This window comes from Curcuma longa, chromosome 7 (assembly GCF_044706935.1).
Source record: "Curcuma longa cultivar G26 ecotype Majalengka, Jawa Barat chromosome 7, ITB_CL_G26_1.1, whole genome shotgun sequence".
In the NCBI taxonomy this organism is placed as follows: domain Eukaryota; kingdom Viridiplantae; phylum Streptophyta; class Magnoliopsida; order Zingiberales; family Zingiberaceae; genus Curcuma; species Curcuma longa.
The window spans coordinates 7,483,818-7,503,728 of record NC_133867.1 but is presented as its reverse complement, the minus strand read 5'-3'; the positions used below and the strand labels follow the sequence as shown (position 1 = coordinate 7,503,728).

Below are 19,911 nucleotides of genomic sequence, written 5' to 3'. Positions count from 1 at the left end.
AACACTAATTTGACGCATGAAAAAAGGTGGAGGATTGTGCACTTGTTTAGATGTCGATGTTAGGTTGGTTAGAGGGTGAAATCTGCTGCAATTTAAGGCAGCTAAAGGCCATAGAGAGAGATCATAAAGAGCTTTATAAAGAAGGTTTGAAAGAGCCACCTCAGAGAATAATTCAGAAATTACCTCTATGCTCCAAAGCTATAATGTATAATTAGATCTTGACAGACAATGCCAAAATCTTGTGAGCATGCGTCTTAATCGTATCCTCGATGGATGGCCGTGGTATTGTCAATAACAATAGCAGAAATTAAATAGTGAATGGTGAAGTTAATTCATGCATTGAATAATTTAACAAGCTGATAATATATAGTCAGTCAGTCAGTCAGTGAGTCGGTGAAGATACATACATCATATTATTGACCAGTTGGTCCATCACCTTTGCGTACATTGATTTTTAAATTAGGAATTCTAAAAAGGAAAATGAAGAGCTGCATCTATAAAGATAACCCTTCTCCACCCCATTTTTTCAGAGGTTCCACAACTTGCAAGACCATGGGTGAGAAAGAGCCGAAGGTAATCCATTTCCCGTTTCCTTTCCTTTCCTTTCCTTTGTGCTACCTCTTTCAACAATTCAATTCAATTCAATTTACTATGTATGTTGTTATGCCTCAGATTGAGAAAGCGGTCTTGTGTTGTTCTTTGTTATATAATCTGCATTTCTGAATTGAATTAATGTCACAGATCGCTACAGTCATCATCAAGGTCGATCTCGAATGCTGTTGCTGTTCCAAAAAGATCAAGAGCACTCTGTGCAAGCTCCAGAGTTAGCATTTTTTTTTCTTTAGTTAATTACTGCTTTTATATGTTTAGAGTAGAGCAGATTAGAGTAGATAGTAACGGGTTTTGTTTTGTGTTTAGAGAGATTCAAGGTCAATTCCATCGTTTTCGATGATAAGAAGAGCACGGTCACCGTCTCCGGTCCTTTCAACCCGGACTGCTTCATCAAGAAGCTCTGCTGCATGGCGCACAAGGTGATTAAGGACGTCCAAATCAAAAAACCAAACCCACCTCCGCCGCCGCCACCGCCACCGCCGCCCGAGCCAGAGCCGGCTCCTCCCCCTCCCAAACCCACCCCGCCACCCCCCGCTCCCGAACCGCCGCCACCGGCTCCTGAACCACCGCCGCCCGCACCCGATCCGCCACCGCCACCCGCGCCGGAACCACCTCCGCCTGCTCCCGAGCCGCCGCCCCCTCCCGCACCGGAACCACCGCCGAAGCCGAAGCCGGAGCCGGCGCCACCGCCGGAGGTGATGCTTAAGTTTCCGATGTGGGCGTTCCCGACCCCGATATGGCCCTGCTGCTACCAGCCGTGTCCCTGCTACGAGCCGCGCCACGGTTGCTGCCGCTGCTGCTCCTGCGGCCACGTCTCCGACGGCCCACCTCCACCGGCGGCAGTTCCGCCGCCTCCTCCTCCGCAGCCGGTGTATTACGGCGGCTTCCCCTGCTACGAAGCGCAAGGCTACAAGATAGTGTGCGAGGACGAGCCTTCCTATGGCTGCTCCATCATGTAATCTAATAATTCTCTAGCGATCGACGACAATAAGAATAATAAGGACATGCTTTCATTTACAAATGCGTCAACTTTGTGTGCTCCGTCGCCGGCGGCGGATGCTCCGCCGAAGGTGCCGATGCGCCACCAGCCTCGAGTGGGTGGCGATATGGCGGTGCACGAGTGGGATGGGTCACCTACCGATGGGTGACGACAAACGTGAATGATGCATGGGGTCCAACTAAGTGGCTGTGCTGTGGGCCGTGGCATGTGGTCTAGTCACCGGTATGGCAAGGAACCAAGGAAATTAAAGGAAGATTCCTCCATTCTTACACTGAACGGCTATTAGACTTTTTGCACCTTGATAATTAATTAATTAATTAATTATTTATTTATTTAGATTTAGTAGTACAAGGTCAACTTTTCTACATCTCTTCCTAAGTAGAATCGATAGAGTTCATTGAGATAATAATAGTTTACAGTGTTCGATAATTAGCTAGCTTCGGACGCAAATTAAAGGGATTGCTTTGAGATCTCAAATTGACAAACCGAAAGTAGATATATAGATTCTCGATCGGCTAAAGTTTATCCTTTACTTTTGGCTTTATATATGTCAAGCGAATATTTTTAAACCTAGATTTCTTTTTTTTTTTTTTAAATATTATATCAAATATTATTATTTTTATTTTATTTTTCACTCTAATAAATATATTATAAATAACTAGAGAAAGACAAATAAGTTTAATACGTCAATAAATTGAATGAGCTAAGTTTTAAATGAGCCCAATGACCCAAGTCATCTAGGAAAACTAATTGAGAAAAGTGAAGTGACCTTTGAATATGCTTGACGAATGGAGCAATAAAAAAGCCCAATGACAAGTTTCATTGCCTCAATCTAACATAAAAAAGTAGAAGAAATATGGATGAATTGTGGAGGAAATACTCATTTGTCTCATCAGAATAATTCAAATATAGAATCGACATAAATTGGACCACTATGCCAATGACTAAAAAACAACTATAGAGACATAGAATGAGATTTTATCGGGTCCAGCATCTATCTATATTGTTCGCTGAGATTATGATCATAATCGTTAAATTAGTGCACCAATTAATTAATTTTTTTAAACAAAAAGAAATAATTTTGAAATTAATACAAATAGTTGTGATTCAGCGTTCACGAATCTTCATGCTCGTACCACTTGCCGCGTCTCAACTAATCGACCCCACCAAATCCAAAACATGTACTCGACCAGACTCACCTCGATGCCCACCATCCGTCGAACCGGACTACTTGCGCATTCCAGGCGGGACCCGCAGCAGGGAGTTTCGATTTATAAAACGCGCTGAAAGGTGGCTCCCACCTCGTGCGGCGCGTGTAGAATCGCCACGTCGGCTGAGGCAACGAGAAGCCGCCCGGCGTTGGTGGTGGCCGCGGCTGAGCTGGCTTTATTTGCCTCCTCCAAAAAAAAGTTGGAAAAAAAAAGAAACATCGTCATTTCTCCACCACCTTTTTTTTTTTTGGTTTTTTTTGTCATCTCTATTCCCGGCGACGCGCTCGCTGCTCCGGCGAATCGCCTTCGATCTCCCCGTCGCGTCGCGCGCTGGACGCGCAGGTCCCGCCTCCCGGTCCCCCTATTCGGCGCTGGCACATTAATAGCTTCAGGGATTTGGATCGGAAGGTAGGAACCACGGCCGCCGGTGGCGGCGCCGGCGGATGGCGCTTTTTAGGAGGCTCTTCTACCGGAAGCCGCCCGATCGACTTCTGGAGATCACCGATAGGGTCTACGGTAAACCTTCTTCTTCTTCTTCTTCTTCTTCTTCTTCGTCTTTTTCTTCTTCTTCTTCTTCGTCTGTTACTTACGATCGATTTGGGGGTGAGTTTCAGTGTTCGATTGTTGTTTTTCTTCGGAAACGATGGAAGAAGACGATTACCACAAGTATATAGACGAGATCGTTTTCCAACTCCGAGAGCATTTCCCCGACGCTTCCTTCCTGGTCATCAATTTCGAGGGCGAGGTGGAGAGCAACATCTCCCACATCTTGTCCCACTACGACATCACCACCCGGAGCTACCCTCGCCATTACGAAGGCTGCCCGGTTCTTCCCCTGGAGATCATCCACCACTTCCTGCGGTTGTGCGAGAGCTGGCTGACCTTCGAACGGCAGCAAAATGTGCTGATGATGCATTGCGAGCGAGGCGGATGGCCGATTCTCGCCTTCATGCTCGCCAGCCTCCTGCTTTACCGGCGGCAGTACAGTGGCGAACAGAGGACGCTGGAGATGGTGTACAAGCAGGCGCCCAAGGAATTGCTTCAGCTGTTGTCTCCGTTGAACCCTCAGCCTTCCCATATCAGATATCTGCAATATATTTCCAAGATTGGTAGCGATTCATGGCCTCCTCAGGATACTCCCTTCACCTTGGATTGCTTGATTCTGAGAGTCGTGCCCAATTTTGATGGACGAGGAGGTTGCAGGCCCATCGTCCGTGTCTATGGTCAGGATCCTCTCTTCCCTGCCGACAGAAGTTCCAAGCTTCTTTTCTCCACGGCCAAGACCAGGAAGCACGTTCGCCATTATAGACAGGTCAAATGCTTGGAGAAATAATGCCATTGTTCTCAACTCCATATCATTACCTTTTTAATTTAATCGCAGGCTGAAAATGCACCAATAAAGTTAAATGTCCGCTGTTGTGTTCAAGGGGATCTGGTCCTCGAATGCATCAACGTGGATGAGTATCTGGAAGAAGAGGTGATAATGTTCAGGGTGATGTTCAACACGACCTTCGTTCAGTCTTATATTTTGATGCTAACTCTTGAGGATATTGACACTGCTTGGGATGCTAAGGACCGCTTTCCAAAGGACTTCAATGCAGAGGTACGATCAATCACCTTTGTTTTATGACTAGTGTGATAGGCATTCTTTTGCCTTTGCTTAGTATTTTGGGGTTGAAAGCAATTCATCCCTGAATCAGGTACTCTTTTCAGAGTTTGAAGCTGGCTCCGATAGTTCCACCGAAATGGGAGTTATAGTTGGGGATGATATGGAAGTTGGCTCGACAGAAGAGTTCTTTGAGGCAGAAGAGATCTTTAGTAGTCCTGAATGGCACGATGGGCAAAGGGATCTTGATATGCAGTCAGCTATTTTTTCAAACACATTAGAGGTTTTTGGTCCTCTAACTCAAGGGTCAGGTCCTGACAGAAACCAGTTGGAATCTTTTACTCCTGAACAATTTAGTCTTTTGGACGATGGGATTCTGCCTGTAGAAGGATCTTTAGAAGGAAACATGGATAGAGGCTATGCCAAACAAGGGAAAATTCTCATTGAAATGCCATCCAGTACTAGTGTTATGGATAAGTTGATCCACAAAACAAGCTCCAAAAATTTCTCATTTGAAGAGAAGAGGAGATCAGAAAAGTCAAGAAAGAATTCAGAAAGTTTTGAATTAAGAAAGAGTTGTGGGGATGTGAATGAAAAAGAGAAAATGGAACTACTTCTTGGCCATAGCAAGCAATCGTTGTCTTCTTCTTTATTTGATGACGAGATTAGCAAGCAGGAAAGTATTGGGAATGCCATTGAATTTCTAAAATCAAAGCCACAATTGTTCCATACGAGCCAAAGCAGTGATCCAAATTTGGTACATGAGTCATCACAATCTCACATGCTGTCCAAAACTCGTGGATTCCTTGACAAGCAAGATGCCGAAGCTATACATGCAGTTACAGCTTCTACAGGCGCCCCTGTAACTTGTGGATCTCTGCTAGTGCCATCATCATCATCGCTTAAAACGAAGCAAGTTTCAGAGGCAATGCATACATATGGACGACCTGTTATTTCAGATGCTCTGCCTCGCTCATCCCCACCACCTCCTCCACTGCCACCACGACCACCACCTCCACCTCCATCTCTATCACCATTCTTATCTCGTGCCAAATCTCATATATCTTCAACAAGTGAGAAGATAGTTCCTTCCCCAACACCGCAGTTTACAAACTCTCGAACATCATCATCTGTATTCTCTACATCTCCACAAATTACTGAAACATTGGAAGCTTCTCCTCCCCCAGGTCCGGATCCTCAGATGCTATGTAATTCTATTGCTCTGATTGCAGCTTTATCTTCACAATTGTCTGATCAACTTCGGTCTATGAAAATGGATCCTCTATTGCAATCTTCAGCTTTAAATTCATTACCTTTGAATTTAAATCTACCTTCAGTAGGCCCATCCTTCTCATCCCAACCACATCCTTTTCAATCGCTTATGCCTTCACATGTCCGACCCTCTTCTATTCATTCTGCTGCAGCTCCTCCCATTTCTAATGCATTTTTGTCAGCACCATCTCATCCTTCTGATTCTAAATTTACTAAACCTTCTTATACATCATCAGTAGGTGGAAGAGGGTTAAGTAACATTCCCAAGGCCTCTCCATCTCCTCTGGGAGAGAGTGTTTATCATTCTCTACCTTCAAATTTACCTGTAGAGAAGGATATATATGATAAAGAATATATTGGACTTGTCAATTCCTCATCACATCCAGGAGACCAATCTCTAATTTCTCCTCCAACAAATATAGGAGTTAAAATTTCACCTCCCCCTCCCCCTCCCCTCCCCCTCCACCTCCATCTCCATTTATAAAATATACTAACAAGCATATTGTAGACACATTACCATCCTCTTGTGTTGAAATTGACAATGCATCATCACATTTACCTTCGACGCCACAGATAGTGCAGCAACCATCCTCTTCCCCAAGAACACATAAAGTGTGTTTAACATCACCTCCATTAGGTTCTCCACCACCTCCAGTTCCACCATCACCTTCTGAAAGTGTTGAGAGAACATCTCTACCAATTTTACATAGCAAGATAGATGAAGCTTCACATTCAGTGCAATATATTGGAGTAGTTGAAAAAGACCTAAGTCCACCTCCTCCTATAAGTAATTTGAAAGAATCTCAACTATCACCACCACCACCACCTCCTCCTCCTCCTCCTCCTCCTCCTCCTCCTCCTGGATTTTGTGGGTTACCTTCATCTTTGCCTCCTCCAGTAGTCCAAAGTTGTAAAACCCCACCTCCATCAACTCTCCTTGGAAATTATGAGGAACCTTCATCCTCTTCACCATCCTCCCCTAAAAATGCCACACAACCTCCACTATCATTTCCACCACCTCCACCTCCACCTCCACCTCCACCTCTTCCCGTTTCCCATCAAGGATGTGTAGAACTAGCTGAACCTCTTTTATATGGAGGAAATGATAAGGTTTTATCTTCAAAACAATCAGAAGAATTTGGAAAAGCTTCTAGTCCACCACCTCCTCCTACAAATCATGTACAAGTTTCAACATCATCATCCTCACTAATATTGCCATTACCTCCAGTTACAAGTTGTGTAACTCCACTTCCACCACCACCTCCTCCTCCTCCTCCTCCTCCTCCTCCTCCTCCTCCTCCTCCTACTACTACTACTATGATTTGTATGCAAAGTTTGCCACCACAATTGCCATCACTTCCTCTTATAAGTTGTGTTCAAGATTCACTGCTAGTGCCTACACCGCCACTATTGCCATCTCCTTCTACAAATTGTGTGCAAGGTCCACCACCACTGCTTCCTCCAACAAGTTGTGAGCAAGGTCCCCAATCAACATCTGTCCCTCCACCTTCTCCAAATTTTGCACAAGATTTGCCGTCACAAACCCTACCACCGACGCCACCACTTCCACCTATAAGTTGTGTGCAAAGTTTACTAGTACCTTTGCCACCTCCATCACCACCTCCACCACCAATGCCGCCGCCACCTCCTGCAAGTCATGTGCAATATTTACCACCACTGCCACCACCACCATATAGTACTTGTGAACAAGCTCAACCGCCATTTCTATTTTCAAATACACCACCAGCACCTCCACCTCCACCTCCACCTCCACCTCCACCTCTTATGTATGGAACTTGTGCTCAATCTTATCCTCCCCCTCCACCTCCCTTATCAAGAGGTTGTGTTCAACCTCCCCCTCCACCTCCACCTCCACCAAGAAGCTACGAAGGATCTTCTCTACTCAATGATAGTTCTGGGGAAACTCCAGCTCTGGCTTCATCTCTTGGAGGATTAGAGCAAGTCTCACTTCCCCCATCAACCACAAGTGATCTTGGGCATATTGCACCTTTGCTGCCACCTCTTGAAAGTTCTCAACAAGCCCCACCTCCACCATCACCACCATTACCACGCCCTCCTAAAGATTTTGGATGCCCTCCTACACCACCACCTCCCCCTGGATGTTTTGGGCAAGTTGCACCTCCACCACCACCACCACCACCACCACCACCACCACCACCACCCTCAATAGATTTTGAGGGCTCTCATGCTCCACCACTACCATTTGGAGGTTCAGGAGGTCCTCCTATACCGCCACCGCCCCCTGAAAATTTTGGAGGGGCTCTTGCTTTACCACCACTCCCTGGCGGGTTTGGAGGAGCTCCCCCTCCACCTCCACCCATTGGAGGTTTTGGAGGAGTTCCTCCACCACCACCACCACCACCTGGTGGTTTTGGAGGAGCCCCACCTCCTCCTCCACCCATTGAATGTTTCGGAGGAGCTCCTCCTCCACCACCACCACCTGGTGGTTTTGGAGGAGTCCCACCTCCTCCTCCACCCATTGGATGTTTCGGAGGAGCTCCTCCTCCACCACCACCACCGGGTGGTTTTGGAGGAGTCCCACCTCCTCCACCCATTGGAGGTTTCGGAGGAGCTCCTCCTCCACCACCACCACCTGGTGGTTTTGGAGGAGTCCCACCTCCTCCTCCACCCATTGGAGGTTTTGGAGGAGCTCCTACTCCACCACCACCACCCGGTGGTTTTGGACGACCTCCACCTCCTCCTCTACCAGGTGGGGCTCCACCTCCACCGCCTATCCCTGGAGGTGGCCCTCCACCTCCACCAGGAGGCCCTGGTGCTCCACCACCTCCTCCAGGTTCTGGAATGAGAGGTTCGGCACCAAATCCCTTGGCAGGAGGAAGGGGGCGCCCTATGGGACCAGGTGCAGTAGCTCGAAAGTCACCATTTAAGCCATTACATTGGGTGAAAGTAACTAAAGCAATGCAAGGTAGCTTATGGGCCGAACTACAAAAGCACGCTGATGCTCAAAGGTATACATTATTATTTTTATATAAAATACTATAATCTCTGATTTTTTAGAATGAATGACTTTTAAATGCAGCACTTCTGAGTTTGATGTATCAGAACTTGAAACTCTTTTCTCCGCTGTTGTTCCAAAGCCAAATGGAAAATCTGAAGGAAAAAACAAAGCCGCTGCCAAGAGCGACAAAGTTCACTTGGTAATTTAATTATGTTTCAGTTGGCACATTATTTCTATTATAAGAAATGATTGCTTATAAATTGGAAATTTTCTTACTACTTTCTATATCATTATTAAAAATTTGTAGGTTGACCTAAGGCGAGCGAATAATACTGAAATTATGCTGACCAAAATCAAGATGCCATTGCCTGAGATGATGGTAGGTTCATCCGTTGTTGACAAATTTTGTAATTATCATATTAGTATTATTTGTTAGGCAAATGTGGGGATGGAACAATTGTTCTTATATTATTTTCCATCTAGGGTTAATAGATGTGGAGTGGACCTTTTAGTTAACTAATCCTTTTCAAATTCATCAGAAAAAATTAAACTTATTTTTTCCTATTTGTTTCCAATTTTTAGAATGCTGTTCTAGAATTGAATGAATCACTTCTTGATGGCGATCAAGTAGAAAACTTAATAAAGTTTTGTCCCACAAAGGAAGAAATGGAGCTTCTTAAGGCATGTATATATCTTTGTGCTCTTCTATCTATTCTTGTACATTGTTGTGGCAGAATATTTTTTTTGTTGATAATTTGAATGTAGGCTTCTTTGAGAGAAGATAAAATTGTTATTGGAATTCTTTGGTTGTTAGGGTTACACCGGCAATATTGAAAATCTTGGAAAATGCGAACAGGTATATATATACCCATCTTTCATTCATAACTTTTTAATTCATAAATTTCATGATGTTTGCTAACTGATTGAAGATAGTTTGAATTGCCTGCGTTTCTATTATCAGCTACAGCTAAATTGTTTGATGACAATATTCTAAAGAAATGATTTGTGTACTTTTCGTGACTGCTAATAGGAAACTATAATAAACCAAAACTATTACCCTAGAAGCTGTCAAGAGAGCTTTAAATTTGGAGGAAATAGTTTCCCATCTTAGAAGAACAATATGTATATCTGTGTAAATTTGCTTAAGTTCCCTTATCTGAAACTCTAGGTTTTTAATGGAAGCAGACACTATCTATGCATATCTAGGTAACCCATCCCACATAAAAAGATCACACATCTATGAGGTGCTTTCCTCTATGCATTATAGCTTCATTCAAAAATTCCACTGTTCATGAATACTTATCTAATCTCTATCCAACAATATAACTTTAGATTCTATATATTTTGAATTAGAAAATAATTAATGCTCAATTGTACTGCAGTTCTTTTTAGAGTTGATGAAAGTGCCACGAGTTGAATCCAAGTTGAGAGTATTCGCATTCAAGATTCAGTTCAATGCACAGGTCCACATATAATTTCTTTATTTCTGTAATCTCTTTGCATATCTAAAAATTTCTTAATATTATTTTGAAAATTTTCCCTATCAATTTTCTTTTCAGATGGCAGATATAAAGAAGAGTTTGCACATTGTTGATTCCGCTTGTGACGAGGTAAATCCTTTGAAAATGTTTGCATTTTCAAGTGCACCTGATGGATAACTCCCTTTTTTTTTATGGCTTTTCAGGTTCGCAACTCAGATAAGCTCAAGGAAATCATGAAAAAGATTTTATATCTTGGAAACACACTGAACCAGGGAACTGCAAGAGGTATAATTTCTTGTTTGTTTTGAGGACTTTAATGTTAATTTTTTCTCATGGCTTGTTGTTATCAATGTTGTATAGGATCTGCTGTTGGTTTCCGATTGGATAGCCTTCTAAAGCTTACGGATACCCGTGCGACTAATAATAAGATGACCTTGATGCATTACCTATGTAAGGTGTGGTCTTTTTGTTAAAAAGGATGAGGATTCAATATGCTCTCCGAGATTGTTACTACTTGATTTCAGATTGGAACTTTAAAGCTACATTTCATGCATTATTAATGAGTTTCAGGTCCTTGCTGAGAAGTCCACACAACTTCTGGATTTCTACGAAGCTTTTATCAGCTTGGAAGCTGCATCAAAGGTTTGTAAATTTCGATACAAGTTTATTACTCTCTCAAAGCTCTTGGTTCTCATGATACTAACGGGCTATATTGTGTTTGCAGATACCATTGAAATCGGTGGCGGAAGAACAGCAGCAGATCGTTAAGGGGTTAGAAAAGGTTGAACAGGAACTAAAAGCTTCAGAAAGCGATGGCCCAGTATCAGAAACTTTTTGCAAGGTACTACTCAAGCTGCAGTTGATTCACACTTGAGTTGCTGGTATCACTGAAGAAATTTGTGTCTAGACTTTGAAGGAGTTCACTTCGGTTGCTGCAGCACAAGTCGCATCCTTGACAGCACTAAATATTGCAGTTGTATGCCTCTGAAACGTGGACTATATGTTCATTGTAATATCCTATTACTTCAAATTTCTGATATGAACTATAAGATTTATCAATGCCTTTGAAATTCTGACAGGCTAAAAATGCTGATTCACTTGCACTATATTTCGGCGAAGACCCCACGCGCTGCCCGTTTGAACAAGGTACTTTTTTATTTTATACCAGATTCTCTATGGCTATTTTGATAAACCAAGGAGGATTTGTGAGAATTCCATCGATACATTGAACATGTAGTCGTCTCTACTCTTCTGAATTTTATACGATTGTTTCGGCGGGCGCACGAGGAGAACTGCAAGCAGGCTGAGCTCGAGAAGAAAAAAGCTGAGGACAAGGCAAAAGAGGCAAAAGAGGCAAAGTGAAACACAGCAAAGAGGCTCTGAAGCTGACATATCCACATCCAGGCATTGCTTTTTCTGCCCTGCCTATTGTTGATTCCCAGATGTATATACACAATTTGGCCAGCGAGCAATCTGAGATCTTTGCACGGCAGATGACCAAGAAAATTGCAGATTGGACTCCACCTCCTGCACAACAGTCTTAACCTTAGTGGTAAACTGCTTAATTTCGGTTCGGTTCATCTTGTTTAAGAGGGGCAGTATTTTTGAAATCCCCCTTGGGTTCATACTTTTTTCTGGGAATTTTACACATACAGTTTTGGGTAGGGAGATAGGGTTGGTAGCCTCTGCTCGGTTCGCTCAATCGGTTGAATTGACTAATCCAGTCCGATCTTGAAACCACTGAAGGCGACTAAACTTGTTGGCTAAAACAGCCTCCAGGCCTGACTGAAATCCCTCACTCATTGTGAAGAGCTAACCTGAAACCTCACATGATTCACTATGTACAGTTTAGCTTTATTCCGTTGTAATTTTTATTTTATATTTTTCTAATCAAGTAGTAGGTAGTGGATATGAGTGTAGATAAAGAAGTGTTAATTATATAATGAGGGTGTAACAGGCCTGAGATTCAGAAATTTGTATCCTCTTGCTCTTCTACTCTTTTTAGGATTCTTGTGAAAAAATTTTGTAATTAAAGTCCTATTTACAGAGGCAGACAGGTTTTGTTGTTGTTCGTGTTTTCCTCATTCTTCACCAACACTCATCACATCACAGATTGTTCATTCCACAACACATATGAGAAGATGATAGTTTGTTAGTTTTCAGTATTGTGATTAAGACATACAAATGAAATAGTGGTTTACTAATTTCATTAACAAGTAGACAGCAGTTTTAGGAAGATTTTTGTAAGTTAGGTTAGTCTGAAGTTGGCACTTCTCTGCTCTGATAGTTCGAAATGAACTTTTGTCTGAGAGTCCAAGTTAGTGTGGCTTGTTTAAATGGCTGTAAGTTATGCTTTCATCCAACCTCATGAATGCAATGCAATGCAGATGTGTCCATGAATTCACTAAAACAATGTTTGTTCACTCATTAACGATAAATAAAATGTTTTTAATATTCCCATTCGCGCAGAACAACATTCATCACACGACTAGACTACAAGGCCAGCAGCTCTCAGGAGAGAGATAATCTCATTGTTCAATGCGTCGAGGGTGTCTATAAAACGCAGCCAAGTAATCGATAGCCTCAGGATTCCCACTGCAAACCTTCCACAAGGATTCGACCTCTCCGCTTGAAACTGTTCCCCATTTTCGGCAGTCATCGAGGAACTCAAGTAGCTTCGAGTAGAATGAATCATAGTTCATCAACAAGAAAGGCACTTGAAATTTGGAGCCAATTCTTTCGAGTTGAATCAAGGCAAGTATCTCAAACAATTCGTCTAAGGTTCCAATTCCGCCCGGGAAGGCAACAATAGCAGTCATGTCGGAGAGGTTGTTCCTCACTGCAGCTTCCACCAATCCATGTTTTCTTGCTGAGAAAAACCTGTTCTTGTAGGTTAGGTGAATGAGAAGTTCCTTTCCTTTCCCTAGTATAAATTTTCTCTTTAAGATATATATGACCTGACCCGACTACCTGCACGTAAAATACGACTCGGGAGGGAGGTACGGATGGCTTTTTGACGACGTCCAATCTCCTGATTCCCTTGCTATCTTGAATCCTCCAACCGGCTTGTTTACTCGAAGAGCACCCTTGATGGCTGCATCCATCAGACCTGGGCCAGCTCCTGACCATGTGGTGCAGTCTAGAAGTAGAGCTATCTGTTAAAAGTCAGGTATGAACCAAACCAAAATATTACAAGCATAATACAAAAAATGTTTCAATGTCTAATTCTTCCTAAATTACAAGTGCAGTGTCCTTCACAACAAATCCCATAGAAACAAACAAAACAAAATGCTCTTCTAATACTTAGTCCCAATGAAAAACAAAATAACTGAACTTGCCTCGCTAGCCAATTTTGCTGCTTGCTCATAATGTGGGTGACCTTCTTTCAATCGTGATGAACCAAGATACACTACGCCCCTCCCGAGCTTGTTTACAAGTTCATAGCAACTATTCATTTCCTTCTTCACCTACATCCATTACCCAAAAAAGGACTCCTAAATCAGTTTCTATAGATAATCGTTAAGCATCTCTTATATTTAATCCCAACCAACATTATCTCAGGCAGCCTTGGGAATCACCATCAAAATGGAATAACATAGCCAACTTATCTTCAGAGAGTTAATAGACAAAGAACCAGTTGCCTTTAAGCACATAAAGACATCAGAAATGATACAAGGAAGAGCTTCGTATTCTTATTTTTACAATACATTCTGAAACTGGTACATCAATGAGACAATGAAGGTAAGCACATAACACACTGAAGCAGCAATGCAATATCTCATTCTCTATAAAAAAGAGGCAGTATCAACACAAACTTAGGGATCAAAGAGCATTAACATGAACTACTACTACGCGTTCAATTACCAACTAGGACTGACAATTAGCACCATGTTGCATTGTAATATCATTAGTGGATTGTACCATTAGTGCTAGCACATAAATATCATTGTATTTTAGCAATCCTACTAGCAACTCATTTGAAGCAGGAAGGAACTAAACCATAAACCAAAACTCATGAAAAATCTCGCTAGTTCTTATTTCCTTTAGGATCCCACTTGCTTTAAGAAGAGACTATAGGTTCATATTCCTATATAACGATGCCAATACTTTGATTTTAGAAACAATTTTTCTTTTCTCTTGGATGACAATATACGACTATGAACAAAATCCTAAACTTGTTTATCGAAAATCAACCTTCATTTTGTAGACAATGAGTTGTACGCTGCATCAATCTTCTTTTGTATGCTAAGTCTTTTTTCTTCTCCCACTCACTCACATATTTGACCTAATTGATTCAGAGTATGTAACTGTGTGTGTTATCATTCGCATGATCTATGACTGAAACTCTAACCTTGAAAACATCAGTTAATCAGTAAGCATGAACAGAGACTACAACGAAGAAATTCTTGCTCAATCTATCGTTCGTTAGCATTTTAACAAACAAGTTGATCGCAAAACATCAGAAGAATAGTAGAATACCTCGCCGGGGCTACTTCTCTCCGACAGCAAGAAGTGATCGGACTGCAGCGAAAGGGCGACGACCTTGCCGCGTCGCCAGGGCATCGTCAACCTGCAAGGCCTGCAGCAGGAGCCCTGCGTCAGCCCTAAGATCGAGTGTTCAGGTCGGGGGAATCCTCCAGCGCGAGGTAGCGACGCCGACGAGAACACCATGGCGCCTTGAGACTCGATCAAAAGGCGATCTTTCCCCCTTTTTGAGCAGAATTTCGCCTTCGTCGAGCGAGTGGTAAAGCAACAAATGGCGCAGAAGGAAACAAAAAAAGCAATGGAATTAGATGCTCTTGTTCTTTCCCTCTCTCGAGATCCTCGCCTCTTGCCAAACTTTCCTTTTCTGGTTAGGTCAATGTATTCTTAAGCTGGTCGCCTGGCCATTTGCATGCACAGCACCTATTTTGCATGATAGATCTCCTCCAATGATCGAATCTCCCTCGACGACTGTAAATGAAGGTGGAGCAGCCATTCTCAGTCACAACTCGTTCGTTCCCTGAAACATCAACAAATTACGATAAACTAGAAACAAGCATCGCTCCATTTCATTCAACACACTTCACATGAGGAAGAAAAACAACTCCCAGTACACAAACAAGAGAAGACAGCAACCAAATAAAGCTGCCTCTGTGCTCTCTCTGCTGCACTCTCTTTAATTACAAGTTAGTAAACACACCAGCCGATTCAGGAATTAGATAAGCATGGCTACATGCTCTCCCGAATCATCATCGTTGGAAAAGAAAAATGGTAACTTTAGTCTTATTTCGTGGGTGTGCAGATAACTAACTATACAGTACAGACCCTCTACAAGAACTAAAAACATGGAGGATCCATAGGCAAGTGGAGCACAACACATGCTGCAGTGAGGTTAAAATTATCAGGAACTAAGCTTTATTGTAACAATCAGAATTAATCGGATCGGACGACATGTAAAGGTCAGTTGTCGGCGCCGTCTGGTTGCGGTTTTGATGCAGCATCTCCAGAAAACAACTCCGTGCTGTATGATTGTTTCAGTTCTCCCTGTTCCAGAGAATAGTTTCAAGCGTAAGGCAGTTGATAATAGCATACAACCTAAGACACAAATGCCAGTGCATCGACAAAAAAACAAAACTGAATTTGAAGAGATTTGTGTAGAGCACCGGCACGATGTGATCATCAAGTCATGTGCATCGAAAAGGCTAGGACGGGTAATTGCATGTATCAATCTGTCTCAACAGCTAATAATAGCCTTGTTAGGAGATATAAGAAAGGAACTAACCATGATAGCTTTATTTTCAGCTTCCAGTTCCCTGCAAGATTTCTTGAGACGTTCAAGTTCCACTCTGAGTGCATTATTCTCACTGTTTAAATCAACAACTTTCTTTCCCAACTCCTCGCATTCTTGCTGGTAAAAAGGATAATCAAATGAACTACTAATGACGATTTTCTGCTGCTATCAACATTATGTAGAGCTAAAAATTAAAATAAAAAATAGTCCAATGAGCATTATCTCATTAACTAAAAAAACAGTTGCATTGTAATCAGTGCATGCAACCCAAACTGCAAAGCTAGTTCAGATGTCAACTCTAAATTGTGAAAACACTTAACTATAGACACAAAGACCTCAACAGTGAAAAGAAATTCTGAACTATCACTCACCATTGAAACAAACAATACTTAAAAGCTAATTCAAAATTTTAGCTTATGTATCACAGGATAATATGCATACAATGAGAAAAGCAAAACAGCAAACCACAACTTCCATAACATTGAACTTTCAAGTTAAAGGCAAACTTGGTAATAGAGAAAGACTCCAGTGTGAGAAACATATGCATCTTAAATGCAAAGCACAACTATGACCAAATGAGGAGATAAATTTAGCTATGCTCTTGTATCCACCCAAACAAACGATAGTAGGTAAGTAACAAGATGTTGGCAGTTAAACTAAAGTTAGATGTATTGATATCCAAGTGTAATTAAATACAAAGAGTCAACATAAAACGTTATTGTGTTTTTTCTTTTTCAGAGATTAGAATGCTAATAGATGAGTAAAGTTACAAGGAATGATAAAGGAAAAAATATATTACAATCAATTAGGTATAGCCCCAATAAGTAAATTAAGTGAAAAAAAAAATTAAGGCAATACTCAAAAATGATGAATAAAATACAAACTTAGACAAATTGAATCAATTAATAATTAAAATTATGAGGGGGTACACAGACTAAAGAAACTTCATTTTGCGTAACTCTTAAATGACTTTAAAAAATACGAAGAGTTCGATAATAGTAGGATCGTATCCATGTAACCAAACCAAATTATTAGGACTCATGGTTGGATTGATGTTGGTGGGTGTAAAGTCAACATAAGCCTATACATCAGAACTGAAAAAGAATGGTTGGCTTAATATTGCTTGTGATTCTGAAGTCCACGTAAGCCTATACATGAGAACTGAAAGAATAACACTTTCATACAGTAAGTAAGCCATGAGAAGTATACAAGAGTATTAAGAATAAACCAAAGAGTACCTAACATGATGATAATGCAAAATAGCATCACTTTTGCTTGATTAGAGCAACATAATTTAGACAAGAAAGAGTTAATAATATTAATAAGAATTTCTCAGATATCTAACATAAACTACAATATGTATTTGAATACTTAAATTACTGCAAGTGGAAACATGGAAGGGCCTTGAAAAGAAAATCAGACTCATAATATACTTCTTCACATTCACAATATGCTGTGGAGGAAAACTAGGAAAATGTTCAATGGGTTTAACATGCGAAAGCTCAAGAATGTGAAATACAAATCCTAGACTTGCAGACATGACTAAATTCAAAAGCTTTGGTTTGGGAATATGGCCAGCTGCTCAGGAATATGGACAGAATGGCAATGCCAATGAAATCTAATGCTTTAGTTTTCATTTCTTTAGCATACAGAGCTTTATGAAAATGCTTTGATGTAACACTTCAACAATTCAATTTACATATAGATCATAAACCAAGGGAGAGATCTAAGACCTCAACCAACCTAGAGTATTTCGAAATGCAGAAACTTGTGGGAAATGAAGAATTACTTGACATTCACCTATATGATTTGTAGGATTCCTAATGATAAAAGGAAATTAAAATAATGTTTTGTGCAATTTTCATGACATAGATATTACTGATGAGTGAAGCCTACCTGCCTCCTTAACCTGGATCTCCTTGCTGATTCCCTGTTAGATTGTTTTCTTCTCTCCCTCTTCAGTTCACGTTCATCCTGGCCAGATACTACTTATCAGTAAAGAATGACTTCAGGAAACAAAACAAAATAATCAATATCCTTTAAATAGGTGTTATGAAAGCCATAAGATAGATCATATATGAAACAAAACATTGGATGCAAGACTATCCATCATTCCATGATTGTGTGGATCAAACAAACTAATAAATGGGATCAATTTTTGTCTATGCATGGCATGCCCATTCCGACCATTATTGTTCAACACACTAAACCCATTACCCACCTTCAAAGAAGATCCAGCACGAGAGTTGCTCCAAAAATCCATGCCAATATTCAAATTAGATTGAGGACTAGGCAATGCAGCCCTTCCTGGGGCAGATACTGGAAGCTTCTTGGCAGTCCGTACCCTTCCACTGTATGAAGATTTAGCTTTAGCATCATTACTGTTGGAAGGGTGAGATTCACCTGGACATAACCTATGCGGTAAGCATCATCAAAATTGCAAATTGATGAAGACAATAATCACATCTGCTCCAGAATTTACCTTCTGAAACCAAATTGCCATAACTTCTCTTTCTAGCTGTGCCGTGCTCCTGAAGAGTCAAGGAAGCTTACTGTTAAGTTGAATTGACCATAATTATGGTATTCAAATACATAAGAATAATGATAGCTCAAGAAACAAAAATGAGAGAATAAAATACCAGCCCTTGTTATCAGAATGTAGCAACACTTAAAGATGGATGGGTCTTTAAAACTTAAAAGAGATATGTAATTTTGAAAAGGATTTACATATTGCCTAGAATCATCAACAATAAGGTTAGAGATTAAAATTCAAGAAAAGAAGCCAGCTCAACAGGAAAGTTATTTTGCTTACCTTAATTGGATCATCATCTTCAGTATCTGATGAACCCTCTGTCGCACTATCATCACTGTCAATTAGACGAAATACTTTGGGCAATTTTCAACACAAGTAACGATTATCATGAATTTAGCTAACAAATCAGACCTCTGTGAAACATCCTCCTTATCGCTGAAGGAGCCTTTGGCAGCATTCACTGATTTCCCTGGCGAACCTTCTCTTTTTGGAGCCTCCTTGCTTATTAAGTGTTTATCCTTTGCCTCGGGAGGCCTCTCTTCCGTTTCTGGTATTGGATAAGCCATTCCCTGGGTAATCGCAGTCGCTTAGATTAATTATTCTCGATCAAAAGCCGAATTTTAATTTAACCACAAAAGCAAGGGAGACAAAAAAGAAAGTAGAGGAGCGCGGATGAATCCCAAATTATATTACCGCATTCAGTAAGGGCTGAGCATAGAACCCTCCAGGAGGGTAGAAGGAAGTATAAGGAATCGGACTACTGTATGGCGGCATCACGTGCTGTGGATTCAATTACCCCAAAACAAAATAACAACAAGGGGTAAGAAAATTTAGTTTTCTGAGTTGCAAGATGCAAACTTTTTCGCTTGGAACCCCACCGACCGAGAAGAGAGAGAGACGAACCTGGGCTCCCCAAACGATCGGCTGCCCGGCAGCAACAGGAGGAGGCGGGTAGAAGGCCTGGGGCATCACGGCTCCCCGGCCGTAAAAGGCATGAAGCGAGGCGGACCATTCGGGAGAGAAGGGAGCGGGGGACGCCAGCAATGGTGGCGGCGGTTCCTGGAGCGACTTGGCAGCGGCGGAAGTAGTGGGGATGGCAGGGGAGGTCGACGTCGTCCCCGTCGTCGTCGTCTTCATCTTCTCCTTGGGCGAGTCCATGGCGGAAGGAGTAGGTGGAAACGACGACAAGTGAAAGAGCTTGACTTGGACCGATAGATCTGAGCGCGTTAGGGCTTCGTCACAGAGAGAGAGTCCGACGCGGCCATTGGAGGCGGACATGCGAACCTTACCTGCCAATTTTACTCGATGACGTGTCGCTGTTTCATTTCGTCTATGCGGACTCAACAGCGTACGGTTACAAGCGTCCACTTTCATTCACACATTTAAGTAATTTACTCAAAAATAATATACCATTAATCAATTTGGCAAAATATTTATTATCTT

At 41.8% G+C, this 19,911-nt stretch overlaps 4 protein-coding genes across 4 annotated transcripts; 2 read left to right on the top strand and 2 right to left on the bottom strand.

Moving 5' to 3' along the window:
- Positions 1 to 431: 431 nt before the first annotated feature.
- Positions 432 to 1,633, top strand: LOC141831853 (uncharacterized). The gene is made up of 3 exons (XM_074719260.1): positions 432 to 573; positions 742 to 823; positions 919 to 1,633. The coding sequence occupies exons 1-3, from the start codon at positions 481 to 483 to the stop codon at positions 1,569 to 1,571; spliced, it is 828 nt and encodes a 275-aa protein (XP_074575361.1). The 5' UTR covers positions 432 to 480; the 3' UTR covers positions 1,572 to 1,633.
- Positions 1,634 to 3,266: 1,633 nt separating this feature from the next.
- On the top strand, positions 3,267 to 12,233 carry LOC141831567 (formin-like protein 12). The gene is given in 21 exon segments (XM_074718948.1): positions 3,267 to 3,339; positions 3,438 to 4,135; positions 4,205 to 4,426; positions 4,524 to 6,152; positions 6,155 to 6,601; positions 6,812 to 6,866; positions 7,011 to 8,691; positions 8,763 to 8,880; positions 8,989 to 9,060; positions 9,264 to 9,362; positions 9,496 to 9,537; positions 10,064 to 10,144; positions 10,241 to 10,291; positions 10,366 to 10,447; positions 10,523 to 10,617; positions 10,733 to 10,804; positions 10,887 to 11,003; positions 11,070 to 11,138; positions 11,242 to 11,308; positions 11,400 to 11,908; positions 11,942 to 12,233. Coding segments are annotated over 20 exon segments (5,895 nt in total). The 3' UTR covers positions 11,525 to 11,908; positions 11,942 to 12,233.
- A 356-nt stretch (positions 12,234 to 12,589) lies between these two features.
- LOC141832024 (cytokinin riboside 5'-monophosphate phosphoribohydrolase LOG4) lies at positions 12,590 to 14,935 on the bottom strand. Its single transcript, XM_074719483.1, has 4 exons — positions 14,642 to 14,935; positions 13,501 to 13,629; positions 13,133 to 13,317; positions 12,590 to 13,042 (listed from the first exon to the last, which is right to left on the bottom strand). Exons 1-4 carry the CDS (start codon positions 14,831 to 14,833, stop codon positions 12,691 to 12,693), a joined length of 858 nt encoding a protein of 285 aa, XP_074575584.1. The 5' UTR covers positions 14,834 to 14,935; the 3' UTR covers positions 12,590 to 12,690.
- Positions 14,936 to 15,186: 251 nt separating this feature from the next.
- On the bottom strand, positions 15,187 to 19,661 carry LOC141832022 (G-box-binding factor 1). Its single transcript, XM_074719482.1, has 9 exons — positions 19,372 to 19,661; positions 19,162 to 19,248; positions 18,880 to 19,037; positions 18,748 to 18,802; positions 18,418 to 18,466; positions 18,157 to 18,338; positions 17,832 to 17,909; positions 15,927 to 16,052; positions 15,187 to 15,688 (listed from the first exon to the last, which is right to left on the bottom strand). The coding sequence occupies exons 1-9, from the start codon at positions 19,624 to 19,626 to the stop codon at positions 15,605 to 15,607; spliced, it is 1,074 nt and encodes a 357-aa protein (XP_074575583.1). The 5' UTR covers positions 19,627 to 19,661; the 3' UTR covers positions 15,187 to 15,604.
- Between the last annotated feature and the right edge of the window lie 250 nt (positions 19,662 to 19,911).

Excerpts from the sequence above, each read along its gene's own strand:
- LOC141831853 (XM_074719260.1), top strand. The coding sequence starts at position 481 with ATGAAGAGCTGCATCTATAAAGATAACCCTTCTCCACCCCATTTTTTC. Across the intron at positions 574-741 it reads TGGGTGAGAAAGAGCCGAAG|ATCGCTACAGTCATCATCAA; the intron begins GTAATCCATTTC and ends TTAATGTCACAG. Across the intron at positions 824-918 it reads CACTCTGTGCAAGCTCCAGA|AGAGATTCAAGGTCAATTCC; the intron begins GTTAGCATTTTT and ends TTTTGTGTTTAG.
- LOC141832024 (XM_074719483.1), bottom strand. The coding sequence starts at position 14,833 with ATGGTGTTCTCGTCGGCGTCGCTACCTCGCGCTGGAGGATTCCCCCGA. Across the intron at positions 13,318-13,500 it reads CAGCAAAATTGGCTAGCGAG|ATAGCTCTACTTCTAGACTG; the intron begins GCAAGTTCAGTT and ends GACTTTTAACAG. Across the intron at positions 13,043-13,132 it reads GAGTCGTATTTTACGTGCAG|GTTTTTCTCAGCAAGAAAAC; the intron begins GTAGTCGGGTCA and ends CTACAAGAACAG.
- LOC141832022 (XM_074719482.1), bottom strand. The coding sequence starts at position 19,626 with ATGGACTCGCCCAAGGAGAAGATGAAGACGACGACGACGGGGACGACG. Across the intron at positions 17,910-18,156 it reads GTGCTGGATCTTCTTTGAAG|GATGAACGTGAACTGAAGAG; the intron begins GTGGGTAATGGG and ends GTATCTGGCCAG. Across the intron at positions 15,689-15,926 it reads CTGAAAATAAAGCTATCATG|GGAGAACTGAAACAATCATA; the intron begins GTTAGTTCCTTT and ends TCTCTGGAACAG.